A 15,019-nucleotide genomic window follows, 5' to 3' on the forward strand; every position below is an offset into this window, starting at 1 on the left:
AGCCAGAAATTAAAAAAAAAAAAAATCCTGATGTTCATGAAGCAAAGGTGGACAGAAGTGGTAGCTCTCTGCTGAGGGCCAGTGGCTGGGGTTGGATAAGATTTCCTATAAGTGATTTCGGCACAGGTATCCAGTCACGAGATGAGGCATAAATTTCAGCTTTAGGGAGTGAGAAATGTGAGAAATGGACTATTTCCTGCCGTATCAGTCAACAAAGAGGTCACAGTCCTCCGTGATTGCAGCTACCCCCTGTGGAGAGCTGGGGAGGGCATTCAGGAAGGAAGGAATACCTGCCCTATAGCAGCCATCAGACTGCAGCCCCTCCCCTAAGGTGAGCCCCTGGGAGACTCAGGATGGGAAAACACAGGTCGCTGGCCCAGGTAGCTGAGGTGCATCTCAAACAACTGATTTCAGAGAGCCCGGACTCTTGCATCTTCCCATACACAGAAAAGTCTGAATTTTTTAACTTAGGATATCTGGTTTTGTTTAACAATATCTTGACATCCAGACTACCTGTCCTTTCCTGCGAAATGCCCATACAACCTGGTTCTGCCCCGCACCTCCTAGAGCAGCTATCTCAGGGTCACTTGAAACGCTGCCTCCCCAGCTTGAAAAATTCCCTCTGAATCAAACATAGTTCTCAACTTTTAGGTTGTAAATACTTTTTTAAGTCCACAGTATTTATTCTAAGGAAATAATCAGAAATATGCATGGGAATATTGAGTGGAACATTCCTTCTGTAGTCATTTGTAACACTGAAAACTTGAAAAGAATCTAAATGCTGCTTTTCAAAATTCTAACTAGTAGAGAATTAATCAGTAAATTATAATACATCTCAGTAAGATTCAAAATGTTTGATATTTAATGAAATGGGAACATACACATTATCTACTAACAGAAAAAGCAAGTACAAAAGTATGTTGTGCATTTGTTTTGTAGAAAATTAAAAAAAGATGTTAGCACTAAAATATTAAATGATTTTTCTCTAGATGAAAACATTAGTTGATTTTTATTTCCTTATTTCATTTTTTTTGTGTGTTACATGTTTTCTGCAAAGGCTATGTATTACTTTTACTATAAAAGGTATGGGAAAATTATAAATGCTCTCCAAATCTTACTCTTTGGTATTTTTTAATTTTACAATTCAATGACTGGCTTTTAATGGTTTCCACCACCTTCAGGAAAATAATAATAAGTAAGCAACAGAAATTCTGCCTTGGAAAAAAGCAGAAACCTTTATTTGTAGGCACTGGTTTCTGAAACTTCAGAAGTCATTTAGATAGGCTTTCAAATGTTTCAAAGCTTTTTGAAGATTACGAAACATAGAAATGGAGGAACATAAATCTTGGAAGTTTGTAATCCCTTCTTTCTGCAAACATGCCTCAGAGTTTGTTTCTCTTACATCAGCTAGCGTCATCATTATTTTATAGGCTTTACATCTTTCAAATATCAACTAAATAACAATTAACATCCAGACCCAATCCACATTCAGAGGCATACCTCAAACTCTTCAAAAATCTACACTGAAAAGGAAAAATATTTGAATACTTACTAAACCTGAAGCTCAAGTTGCAAACACAAATGCAAAATAGGGTTATGTTTGTGTGTACACAAGGTTAGCAGGACGCCTGCCCCCACCAGGCCCGCCAGCCTCCTACAGGGGGATCTGTGGCCAGCTCATGCCAGACCCTCAGGGCCATTTGCACCCTCGGGCTCCAGAAGCAGCAGCCTGTTCCCCTGGGAGAAAGGGGGGCTCCCCTGAGAGAGCGCAGTGCTACCCGTGGAGTGCATTCGGGGACACACAAGACCAGAGGACGAAGGCCAGGGTGCGTCTCTTCAAACACTGATGAAGGAAGCAGAAACCTGTATAAGTAAATCCTCACACAAAAGGCAGCCAACTGGTCCTCTGGATGTTTCCACCTGTATTCACAGGAATCAAGTTTCTGTATTACTAGTAGAGGACACTTCACACTTAACCAACATCACTGCAATTTACTGTTCAGACCCAACAGAAGACAGAGCCGGCCTGCTTTGCATCTGGATCCGGGGCTGCAGTGGCAGTGACTGGAAGAAGGCTCCTCTGCTCCGAGCGGCTGCTCGAGACCACAGACCCTCCCCGGGGGCCCCTTCTCCCCAGGGGGCAGTTCACAGAGCACAGGGAGGGGGTGATTAAGAGCACGGCCCCTGGGGCAGAGCCTTGTGGACTCAGGCCCAAGTTCTGTCAATCGTGGGCCCCATGACCTTGGGTGAGTGTCCACTGAGTCCAGCACAGGATCCTCACCTACAGAGAAGGTGGAGTAACAGACTGGAGGCCCGGTGGTCTCCCCCAAAATACCCCCTCCCCTCGTTGTCATGCTCCGGAGCAACCTGACCAAGGAAGGCCGGTCCCAAATCCTGGATGAGGGAGAGCAGAGCATTTTATTAAAATTGTACCTTTTTTGAGAGATTTTTTTTTTTACATGACTCATTTTTAAAGTCTGTTGAATTTGTTACAATTTTGCTTTTTATGTTTTGTTTTTTTGGGGGCCAGGAGAGGCATATGAGATCTCAGCTCCCCAACCAGGGATCAAACCAGCACCCCCAGCATTGAAAGGCGAAGTCTTAGCCACTGGACCGCCAGGAAAGTCTCAATTAAAAGTATGGAAACCAGCCTTTCCTCTTTGGAACAATGCAGAACCAATTTCAAGGCCCCCAGGGTGTGCTGTTAGAACAAGATCTGCCATTAGGTCCCCAGATACACACAGAGGATGACTGTAAACATTTCAAAGCAGGGCGAGAGGATTCTCCCAAGAAGCACCTCGGTCCCTCGATGTACAAATCGGCTGTCGTTCAATGACTATACTCTGGAATCCAGTGGCACCCAGTGGAGTTAAAAATTTTAATTATCGTTAAAAAAAAAAAAGGAGTACTTATCATCTGAATAAGCGTTTTAGCACACACATCATGAAACGATGGTTCTGAATAGAATTTCTGTTGGTCGACTGCCTAAGCAATACCTCTCATTGCTGGAATAACGTCTCAGAGGCAGAATAATGACGACATGACAATCTATGTAAATCAAGAACTGCATGTGGGTTTATTTTACATTTGAGAAAACAGTGGATTTAATTGTGTGAACCAAAATGTACTGTACAATATTAATGATAGAACATCAAAATGTATAATTAATAGTGCATCGCTTGCTTTGTCTTCATTTATTTATTTTCGTCTGATATACATGCATCTGGAAAGACGCAGGTGCCAGTAAAATTTCTCTATTTAAATCAAGCTGCAGGAACTAAATTTTATTCAAAAATTGTGGTTTTACATTATATACACAGAAATTTAATATAAAATGACAATATAAAAAGTTAAAAGAGAAAGCATACAGCCAGAAGGTACAAAGAAAGTTGAATAGATTAAAATGGTACGATATGTAACATATAGGAGTTTTTAAGCTGATGCTGGCAATTTACAAGGAAAGGACGCCAACATTTGCCCCATTTTTTTTCATTTACCAATGCAGCACGCTTATAGAAAGGTCGGCTTGTACCAAAGCTTACATTTGTAAATAACTATAAACCGCAGTATTTTACAGGAAAAAAGAAATAGCATTTTTACACATTTTTAAATAATAACTTGCATACTTTTTTTTTTTTTTTGCCAAAAATGGCATTTTTCAGCATCCAGAGGGTTTGGGCATAGTGGCAACTGGGGTGTTTGCTGTTTTTGTTGTTAGTTTTTGTTTTGTTTTCTGTTTTAAACGTATGACGTTGTGGCTTCCTAACCCCCACGTCCTAGACAACTTTCTGCTCTCCAACAGCTGCATGCATGCTTCCTTCACAAACCAGTTCTGCATATAAAAGCTCGTTTTTTAATTATTAAATAAGTTTTGTGTCTGACACAGCTTTTGATCTGAATGAAATGCCTTTAAGCCTTTTTTTTTTTTTTCTTTTTCTTTTTTGAGTGAAAGGCACAGAAATGCGATTGCAGTCCTCACAGGGTTAAATCTGACACTAGGAGGTTCTCTGACCTTTACTGTCATGGCAGCTTTGTAATTTTAGGACGACGTCTATCTCTGTTATTTGTGTCTTTCTTTCCTGCTAAGTAAGTGTCTCCGAGGAGTGTGCCCCACTATCTCCTAGAAAAGAGAGTTGAACATCGAGAACAGATGTTGAAAATAAAGGTCAGACTCTGACTCACGGAAAAAGAAAAGGAACATGCACAATCGGACGAAGAGCATATAAATATAACTACAAAATATGTGTAAGAAAAACCAAGGTCCAGACAGGCGGTCAGCAACCGAGGGCGGGCTGATTTCGGAGGCTCAGGCCGGGCCTAGTGCGGTACGACGTTAGTGCAAAGCGCCTCGGGCGCGGGCCCGGGGCTACTGTTTCTCCAGCTCGGTCACGTAGATCAGGTGGTCCTCGGGGGACTTGCCGTGGGTCTTGCTGAGGTGCAGTTTGACTGCGTGCTTGCTCGCGAAAGTCCGGTTGCACAGCTTGCACTGGAATGTGGAGCCCAGCTCGTCCTCGGCAGCCCCCGAAGGGCCCAAGGCTTTGCTCGCCAGGACTTTGGAAACATTCTGCTGTTCCTGAATCTGGTTTAGGGGCAACTTGGAGAGATCCTTCAAGCTGAAGCCTAAGTGTGTCTCTAGGTGATTGATGTACGTGGAAGCAGTTCTGAACTGAGAGGCACAATCGTTGCAAAAGAAAACAGGATGCCCTGTGTCCAGGTTCTTCAGGAACTTGGTCCCCCCTGTCCTCCGCAGCTGATACTTGACGTTGGCCAGCCAGTGGCTGATGGTGGTCATGGACAGCCCAGTGAACTTGGAGATGTGGACCCGCTCCTGGGGGCCAAGGTCCGACATGATGTACTTCCCCTCCGCCGTCTCGCGCAGGCTCGAGGCGAACTGGGCCTGCAGGATGAGCAGGTGCTGCGGGTTCCAGTTGGACTGCCGCCCCTTCCGCTTGTGGACGGGTGACAGCTCGTCCAGCGCCTCCTCGAAGCTGCTGCCATCAGCGTCCGACTTCTCAGACACGGTGGAGGGTGTGGAGGACTTGGGCGTCAACCGGCCTGTGAGGTTCTTCACCATGTCCGAGATGTCCATGAGTGCGCTCTCCCGGAGCGGTGAGGACACGCCATCAGAGGCGCCGGGCACCAGGGGCTTGCTCTTGGACTTGGTCAGGTCGATGGGCTGGTCGCTGTTCTCGTAGAAGTAGCGGTCAGCGGTGCCGGGTGGCTTGGCGGGAGGGGCAGGGTAGGCCGGCTTGTCCAGCATGCTGGTGCTGATCTTGTAGAGCATGGCCAGCGGGTCCAGTGAGGGGCTCACGGGCCTGGACACCTTGCCCAGGTGGGTGTTCATGATGGACTGCAGGGCGCTCAGTGGGTTGATGAAGGAGGGCTCAGGAGAGTGGTCCGTGATGATGGCCAGGTTGTTACAGCCATTGGTCACTTTGGCCTTGAGGGGCTCCGTGCCGTTTGGGGTGTGGGCGTCCCCCGTGCCCTCCTTCTTGGCCTTTCCCCCGTCGGCCTCAGGGCCCTTCTTGGGCTGGGGCTTGCTGCTGCCCCCCAGCTCATCAGCCCTGGGGAAGTCCTTATTCTCCTTGGCCGCTGGGGACGCGGCCTTGGCCGGCGAGCCCTTCTCCTTCTCTGCCGGCCTCTCCTCCTTCTTCACGCTGACCTTGCCCGTGACCTTCTCTACCAGCTCCTCCATGGCCGACACGTTGCTCTTGTGGGGTGGCGGCGTGAGGCTCCCCGGGGAATGCAGGAGCGCACCATGCTCAGTGGACAGCGGCTTCACGCTGCTGGCAAAGGAGGGCTGCATCTGCACGCTCTGCACTGCCGGAGGTGGCTTCACGGTGCCCGGCAGCTGGTAGGCGGCGTGGATGCTTGGGTAGCCGCCCCACGAGGGTGCGCCATTCTGGGCTTTGCTGATGGCTGTGGAGACCGTGTTCTCCAGGGACTTGAGGATGTCCATGCCGCCCTTGGCACTGTCGTCCAGGTCTTCCTCGCGGAGGTACTGGTAGAGGGCGGTGGGCTCGAACTTCTCGCCCGTGTCCTCGCCCTCCTCCTTGATCTTCTTGTCCGCCTCCCCCGCCACCAGGGCCGCCTTGTCCTTCTCGGGCTCCTTCTTCTCCTCCGCGGGGGTGGGGCCAGCCGGAGAGTCAGGCTGCTTCTTGACGTGGGCAGTGGTGGCTGCGGCCGGGAGCCGGGTGTGCGTGGTCGGCGGCAGGGGGATGGACTGGATCTTCTCCTCCACCACGGGGTCCAGCACCAGCTGCTTCCCCTTCTTGGAGGCGGAGGTGGTCACCTTCAGAAAGTGCCCAGTGACCATCATGTGGGCGGTGAGCTGCTGCAGGGTGTCGTGGGAGCTGCCGCACTCCATGCACTTGAGGATCTGGGCCTTGCGGGCCTCGAACTGCCAGGTGTAGCTGGCCCCGTTCTGGTAGCCGTAGCGGTTGTTGGGTGTCACGTAGGGGTTGGCCGTCTTCTGCTCCTTGGCCGCCTCACTCAGTGCCACCTCTGCCGCCGCCGCTCCGGCCGGCTCAGGGGAGCCGGGGGCCGCCAGCTCGTGCAACGCCCGCTTTTTGGTAGAGGGGACCAGCTTGGTGAGGGCTGGCACGGGCTCCTTGAGAGGCACTTTCTGGTAATGCTTCGTCTTGATCATGTGCACGCTGAGGTCCTGCAGGGACTCGAACGAGTGCCCGCAGTACATGCACTTGAGCACCTTCTGCGCGTCCTCCTTGCCCTCCATCTCCATCAGCGAGCGCTTCCGGGGCTTGGACCACCGCTTGGTCTTCTCCGCGTCCTTGTCCCTGTTGTCGTCGCGATAGTGCCCCGTCTCGTTCATGTGTACCGTCAGCTCCACCAGCGTGTCGTAGGCGGCGCTGCAGTCCTTGCAGCGGAACTTGCTGGCGCCCGTGAACACCGAGCCGTAGAGCTTGTTGTTCTGGCGGTAGAGCTGCACGGTGCTGAAGAGGCTGGGCTCCGGCAGCAGGCCGTACGACGACGTCTGCTGCAGCGTCTTGGCCAGGGCGGCCTGGTGCCAGTCGTAGCCCGAACCGCCGCTGGTGCCCGAGCCTGAGCTGGGGGTGCTCGCCGTGGTGCCCGTGGCCCCCGCAGTGCTGGTGGGGGGCGTGGGGGCGGGGGTGGAGCCCTCCTTCTGGGCCGCATCGCTGGTGCTCGTGGTCGAGGCTGACTTCTTCAAGTCCAGGGCCAAGCTGGACCAGCAGGACTCGGAGAAGAGGTTTGCGTACACGGCCTTGATCTGGGCCAAACTGTCCTGGGGGTAGGAGACGCCCTCCGCGCCCTGGCGCTCCTCCTTCTCCTCCTTGGAGGAGGAGCTTTTGAAGTGGGCGGGCTGGTCGCTGTGTTCGCTGAAGGGCGAGCCGTAGCCCGCGTCCTGGTTGGTCGCGGTGCTGATGGGGGAGTTCTGGTAGCTCTGGGCCTCCTTGATCTCCGCCTCCTCGCTGCACGCGAAGTCGGCCTCCTGAACATCCCCGGGCAGCCCATCCTCCTCCACGCTCCCCTCGTCTATCACTGCTGCTTTCAGTTCTTCCTCAGGAACATAAGCTAGGAGAAAGCAAGGAAACACAGTGAGTGCGGACGGCACCCCGAAGACGCGGCCTCCCCAGCGCTCACGCCATCTTTAAAAAGTCGTTTCTCAGCCAAGGCTACAAGGCCGTCCCCACTTTATACACCGACCCGCCGCAGTGCCACGGTGGAAACAGGTTTCCACCAAGGCAAGCCCCCAAACCCCGCCGAAGTGAACACATTTCAACGGAAGGGCAGCGTCTGCCCTCTTCTTAGAGATGTCGGTCTGGCCATCATAGCTGGATGGGAAGACAAGGGGGGAAAGTGACAAGGTGGGCAGCTGAGGGGGCCCTGCTCCTCCGCCTGTAGACCCTTCCCTCTGTAAGCAACGGGGTCCCTCATGAGCCTCCCCATGGGGGGACCTGGTTGTCAACTTTTAGGGAAAGATACCCCAGGGACAGGATTCTATGGTGTCCATAAATAAAAACTCGCTTCAATGGTAAGTGATAAAAATACTCTAGTCTCTACTGAAAAAAGGAGGACGCAACATAGCACCAGCCAGCCCCTGCCTGGATGGAGCGGAAGTCACCCACAGGGGACACCAGGCAGGGATCAGAGAGCCCCGGATATACAAAGCAGCATTGCTCACAAGAGCTGAAAGGTGGAAACAACCCGAGTGTCCACTGATGGTTGAACAGGTGAACGAAGTGTGGTTTACACACACAGTGGGATATTATTCAGCCTTTAAAAGTAAGGAGAGTCTGATGCATGCTTCAGTATGGACTAAATCAGGGGCGCTGTGCTCAGTGTAACAATGTTAGGTTTCATCACTGAGTCATGTCCAACTTTTTTGCAACCCTGTGTACTGTGGACCGCCAGGCTCCTCTATCCATGGGATTTTCCAGGCAAGAATACTGGAGTGGGTTGCCACTTCCTTCTCCAGGAGATCTTCCCGACCCAGGGATCGAACCCACATCTCCTGCATTGCAGGCGGATTCTTTACCACTGAGCCACCTGGGAAGCCGTTAAGCCAGCAACAAAAGACAAATACTTAGGAGTCTCCTTACATGAGACACCTAGAGCAGTGAGGTCTGCTCACAGAGACAGGAAGAGAACAGTGGTTTCCAGGGTCGGGGGACAGGGAGAAATGGAAAGCTAGCTATTACAGTGCTATATTTAAGATGGATAACCAACAAGGACCTACTGTATAGCACAGGGAACTCTGCTCAGTGTTATGTGGTAGCCTGGATGGTAGGGGAGTTTCGGAGGGAGAGGACACATGTACATGTATGGCTGAGACCCTTTGCGGTCCACCTGAAACTATTACAACATTGTTACTCAGCTATATTCCAGTACAAAATAAAAAGTTTAAAAGAGAGGGAAAAAAAAAAAGAAGTTGGTGTTTAATGGGTTGAGTTTCAATGTGGGATGATGGAAAGATCTGGAGGTGGATGCTGGGTTTGGCTGCATAACAATGTAAACTTACTTAATACCACTGAGCCATGCCCGTAAAATGGTTAAAATAGTAACTTTGAAGTTACGAATATTTTTACACAATAAAAAACTTTTTAACCCAACAATGCCTATAGTAGGTGCTACATGTCCTGCCAAGGGCCAAGCTGCACAGAGGGTGACTTCTCAGGGTGAAAGCGGCGTTTCCCAGAAGAAGCTCGGGCTGCTGACAGCTGTCCGGGGAATGAGAGGGATGGAGGGCATATAAACGCCTGGATGGAACCCGGCTGTTTACTGCAGAACATTTCAGATCCTTCACCATGTGACAGGTCTTGTCAGTTCCCAAGGGGACATAATCGCCTGCACCGCTTAACTGACCAGCGTGCTTTTACTTCTTTCTCTTTTCTTTCTTTCTTCTTCTTTTTGTGTGTGTGTGTGTGTGTGTGTGTGTGTGTGTGTGTGTGTGTGGAAACAACTAGTGTTCCGTCAACTACCTGGGAAATTTAGGGTTAAGATATTTCCAGAAAGGCCCTATTAAAATGCATTGATATGACCTGAGAGGGTGTCTCATTAAGTAGAATCACTCATTATCACATTATCAGAGACGGACCCCGAGGGAATGTGGCGGGCAGCGCCGCGTTTTCAGGGACAGTGATGGAGAGACAGAGAAGGAGGCGGCTGCCCAGAGGCTGGACGCGGGGCAGGAGGGAGCCACACGGGAGCGTCCACGCCTGCCCACCAAGGGCTCTGCACACGGATGCACACACGGTGGACACGCACGCTCCGCCGGGCCTTTCAGCTCCCTGCTTGCCCTCTGCTTCTCCACGGGGCCGCCCTGTACCCGGGCAGCGGCATGACCAGGCAAGCACGTCCACAGCTGCTTCCCAGATGACGGCAGTCCCGCCTCGGTCCACTAACAGCTCAGGGAACCACAGCCCGTGGGGCCTGCTCTGAGAGCGTGAAAAATAATCGACAGGGCGAGCCCGCAGGGTCACACAGGTGTCCACACCTGCACAGCGGTCTGCCTGAGGCCGTGGCCCCCTGGAGACTGACCGTGAACTTGACCGCTTTCTCCTTTCCCCACAACCACTACAGGTTTAGGACGGTCCAGGGTCCCGAGTGCCCGTGGCTGGGGTCCTCAGGCAGAAGACCGAAGCTCCGGTCACACCCACCGCCTGCAGGTTCCCTGGCCTTGGCCTGGACACCAGGCCTAGCTCTGAGGATTCCGACGGGGACACTTGAGGCCTCGGGCATCCTGGGCAGAGCCCTCTGAAGACAGAGGCACCGGGTCCGCGGGGTGTTGGCCGGACTCCCAGCAGCCCCCTGCAGTGCGCCTTCTGAGCCACACTCTGGGGTCACCTAGAAGGTGATCACCTAATGGGGAGGCCGCCCACTAGACCCAGATGTTCCACTTTTATGCAAAGAAGATCCACACCAGCAACTGACTGAAGGGAAGCCTTTGACTGGGCGCGTTTGGCTCAGCCGGGGAGCCCGGCGCTGTGCTGGCGCCCTGCCCAGCGCTGCACCGCTTGCGGGCTGCTGCCCCCTCAACGGACGGACACAGGCTCCATCACCCGCGCACAGCAGGCACCGTCGGGGGTGTGGAGTGAGCAGACCACTTTCCTCTTCCTCTGGAAACACAGGCGGGGGCTCCCTCTACCTCCAGGGGGTATTCAGCACCCACCGGTCATGCATGTCCATTCCCAGCAGAGCGGGTGTCCTCAGAGCCTGGCATGTCCCGGCCTGTCCTCCCTGCCCCCGACACTGACCCGTCTGCACCCAGGAGCCCCAGGTTGAGCTCAAATGCCTCTCACTCCGCCCTCTCCAGCCCCAGGGCAACAGTCACTGCTGGAACCACGGAAAGCAAACCCTGGCCTCCTAAGGGGCACTGGTTTCTGCCATTCCGTCCTCGGACACCGGTCCCCCATTTTCCAGGGGGTGGGGAGGTGGGGGACACCTAACATGCCTGCCTTCTGGGGCTCATCTCCCAGGGGAGACACAAGCAGAGCTGGGGAGCTCTAGGGAGACTTGGGGTGCAGCCTGGGGCACACCAGCATCCCCCTACCGGGCTGAGCATGCCCAGCTCCCTGACACCCCACAGGGACACAGTCCCCCCTGCTCCCCAGCCCAGTCACACTCCTGGGAGCTGACCGTGTTTCTAGGATCAGGGCGCAGCTCCCTGAATCCACCCTGCCTGTCCCCCTGCCGGTCCCTCTGTGGCCTCTTTCCAGCCAACCTTGACTTCTTCCTTGACTCCTCCAGGGCACGCCCATGACCACCCGATCTATGTCACTGTGAAGCCCCTCCAGAGGGGCCCTCGGGTTCTCCTGCCCCATTGGGGGAGGCTGGGCTCCGTGAAGCCCTCCTGAGCGCTGTCTGAGCCCACGTGGTGTTGGGCACACAGAAGGAGCTCCAGCTCAAATGTGGGTGTCCCACGGGCACCCCCAGTCAACTACAGACTCATGGCTTCCCCTGCCCCTCCAGCCCCGCCCCCCAACACAGGTGTCCCATGGGCACCCCCAGTCAACTACAGACTCATGGCTTCCCCTGCCCCTCCAGCCCCGTGCCCCAACACGGGTGTCCCACAGGCACCCCCAGTCAACTACAGACACATGGCTTCCCCTGCCCCTCCAGACCTAGAGGGGCTGCCCCAATAAAAGCTTACTTCCTCCTCCTGAGTTAGGAGTCTCCTAGCTCAGTGGTTACTGAACCACCCCACACCAGCTGTCCAACACCAGAAAAGCGAGTTATCCTCAGCGCCTCCTGTCCTGCAGCCCTGTACCCGACATGGCCTCTGCCCGAATGTGGACCCCCCAGGCCTGTCACCAGACAGTGCAGCAGCCTCCCAGCTGGCCTCTTTCCTCTTGCCTGGCCACGCTCCTCCTCCGTGACCCTAGAGTTAAGATCTTTGTTACAAGCCCAGGAGTAGCACAGGGCGTGCAGGCCCCTCCCTCCACTACGTGTCAGCCCCTGAGCACCCCGGTCCCAGGGGCACCACCCCCAACCTCTGCTTCTCTGCCTGGGGACGACGCTCCTCCTCAACGCAAGGCTCTGATGTCACCTCCTTCGTGAGGCTGCTTAATCCCCTCCTGGGATTCATTCCCTGCGGAATTAAGAGATGTTTACCTGTGTGTCCTCATCATCAAACTGTGAACTTGCTCGTTTAATTAAAACTGCTGGGCACCCCTGCCCACCTCCCTGGGCTGGACATTTTCATTTTTTCACCTCATTTTAACCCTCACAACCCTACAAGGCAGTGTCCCTGATAAGCCCATTTTACAGATGAGGAAATGGAGTCTCAAGAAGTTGACCGACTTCCCCCAGGTCACACAGGAGACAGATGAGGGGCTCAGGACTCAGAGGCGGGTCACCTGACTCCCAGCCCGAGACCCCTCCACTCACCATCTCAGGACCCAGTTACTATCCTTTGTTGTGTTAGCACCTCAGTGCCGAAAACACTTGGAGTAAACGCTTGTGAATGAAGTAGTGACCCCAAGTAATTCTGTATCCCTGGTGGCTCAGAGGTAAAGAATCTGCCTGCAATGCAGGAGACCCGGGTTCAATCCCTGGGTTGAGAAGATCCCCTGGAGAAGAGAAGGACTACCCACTCCAGTATTCTTGCCTGGGAAATCCCATGGACAGAGGAGCCTGGCGGGCTTTGGTCCACGGGTTCACAAAGAGTCAGACATGACTAAGCGACACACACTCCCACTTTCTAATTCTGTATCAGTATTTAGGACACTTCTTATGTGCCCTTCATGCTGTTATGAATGAGAGAATCTCAATGAAAAAAGAGTAAGAGGAGAGAAATATTTAAATGTTGATACCCTTTGGCCCAATAATTTTACTTTAGGAAGCATAGCCTCAGAAGGTGATATAAAATACAGAGGGTTCATGCACAAAGACGGAGAAGGCAATAGCACCCCACTCCAGTACTCTTGCCTGGCAAATCCCATGGATGGAGGAGCCTGGTAGGCTGCAGTCCATGGGGTCGCTGGGAGTTGGACACGACTGAGTGACTTCACTTTCACTTTTCACTTTCATGCATTGGAGAAGGAAATGGCAACCCACTCCCGTGTTCTTGCCTGGAGAACCCCAGGGACAGGGGAGCCTGGTGGGCTGCTGTCCATGGGGTCGCACAGAGTCGGACACTAAGCAACTTAGCAGCAGCAGCAGCATTTACAAAGATGTCCTTTACGGTATTATTTCATATGAAATTTGGCATTGTCTAAATCTTCAACAATAATCAGTAGTTGGCCAGTCCAGGTTCGATGCACGATACTGGATGCTTGGGGCTGGTGCACTGGGACGACCCAGAGGGATGGAATGGGGAGGGAGGAGGGAGGAGGGTTCAGGATGGGGAACACATGTATAGCTGTGGCGGAGTCATTTTGATATTTGGCAAAACTAATACAGTTATGTAAAGTTTAAAAATAAAATAAAATTAAAAATTAAAAAAAAAAATAATCGGTAGTTGGGTGCTTATACCTATGATGCAACATTGAAAACTATGTTTTAATGACAAGGAGAGATTCATTAAATGGAAAAAGCAGAAGACATACCCATTCACAGCACAATGGAAAAATCCTCTTAGAAAATACTGATAGTCTTTTTTCTAGATAATGAATATATGAGTTTGTTGACTGAAGTTGCTCTTAGTAAATAGCTCTGTTTTCAAAATCTTCAGTGTTTTCAATTCAACACACACAAATTAGCTGTTTCACACCATTTCTGGAATAAAATAGCTGGAAACAGCCACTAGCCAGACCCTGGGAATTAGGGATCCAGAGAAGGGCAGGGCCCAGCCTGGGGGCGGGAATCCGGGAAGGGCTTTGTTCATTGTGACTTTTATTTTTTCATGTTAAAAGGTAAGAAGCGGGGAGAACAACAGAGGGGTGCAGGTGGTATCGGGGTTCCTGCAGCAGGATTTTGGGGGCGCTGAGAGTCTGCCTGTGCATCTGCCGCCTGTCTCCTTCCCGTCCCACTCCTGCTCCCCCACCGCCCCCAGCGGGGTCTCCACACAGCCTTCCCCGGGGAGGGGGCCACGGGTCCCACTGACAGGCAAGGAGTTGGCAGGGCCTCTCCTGAGGCCCTCAGTCCCCAGGCTCAGTGGCCACAAGGCTCCATCACTCCATCTTTCACCAACATGGTCCCTGTCCATTTCTAGACTCCCAGGATTCCTACTTTATCACACACTCCTGCACTGTATTTATCCCAGTAAGCTCATATTCTTTGGCTATTTCCCTGTTCTACCATGTATTATAAATTAACTTTTCAACTCTAAGGGACACAAGGAAATACAGACCCAGGGGGCAGCTGGGGGCGGGGGGCATCGGTCCTAGGTCCTCACACTGGACGCCTTTCTGACCAGCTCCTCCCTGGACGCACGGGCCCGGCAGCATCGGCTTTGGAAAGAAGTGCACACGCCTCCCCAGGCAGCCCTCGCCTCCCCTCTCTTCGCACACCACCCTATCTAGGAGTCCTCGGGCCAAGCACCAGTCAGTGTCAATCTACCCCATGGTGCTTGTGGTCACATGAACACACGGAAGATGAGCTGGCCACAGATGCCAAGGGTTTCAAGGGATTCTTTGAAAGCAGTGCCTAAGCCTCTCTCTCCACCCACCCCTCAACAACTGCCCCCACCTTCCAAAACTAGGCTCGAACCAGGAACCTCAGAAGGATCCAGAAACTAATGGGTTTCACTTGAGAATTTGGGCCTGGGGCAGGTAGACAAGGGTTGTGCAGGTCTGCAGACTGGACCCCAGGGTGTCTGAAAGCAAGACCACAGGGCTTCAGTAGCAGGCGGGACGGAGTCCTTTGCTTTTGTCATGTTGGCATCAGGGAGGAAGGGGCCACATAGACACCCCCACCACCACATCTGTCCCACCCAGCAAGCGCAAGAGTGACCCCAAGTGCACAGGGGCTGGGGGTGGCGTTCACCTGCCCACGCCCGTCAGGTCCAGGCTGTGGGGCCACCGTTGTGGTTCTGGGTTGAAGGACAGACCCCCGTCATCATCTGAGGACAGACTTACAGAAGGGACAGACTGACCCA

General features: G+C 52.7%; 1 protein-coding gene across 1 annotated transcript in view; it reads right to left on the reverse strand.

Annotated features, from left to right (window-relative positions):
* Window positions 1–3,053: 3,053 nt before the first annotated feature.
* The window catches only part of TSHZ1 (teashirt zinc finger homeobox 1), an 81,238-nt gene continuing 69,272 nt past the window's right edge, over window positions 3,054–15,019 (reverse strand). The window contains exon 3 of the mRNA XM_055559701.1: window positions 3,054–7,554. Within this exon, the coding sequence (XP_055415676.1) occupies window positions 4,367–7,554 (3,188 nt within the window). The 3' untranslated portion in view covers window positions 3,054–4,366. The remainder of the gene's footprint in view (window positions 7,555–15,019) is intronic.

This window comes from Bubalus kerabau, chromosome 21, assembly GCF_029407905.1.
Source record: "Bubalus kerabau isolate K-KA32 ecotype Philippines breed swamp buffalo chromosome 21, PCC_UOA_SB_1v2, whole genome shotgun sequence".
NCBI lineage: Eukaryota > Metazoa > Chordata > Mammalia > Artiodactyla > Bovidae > Bubalus > Bubalus kerabau.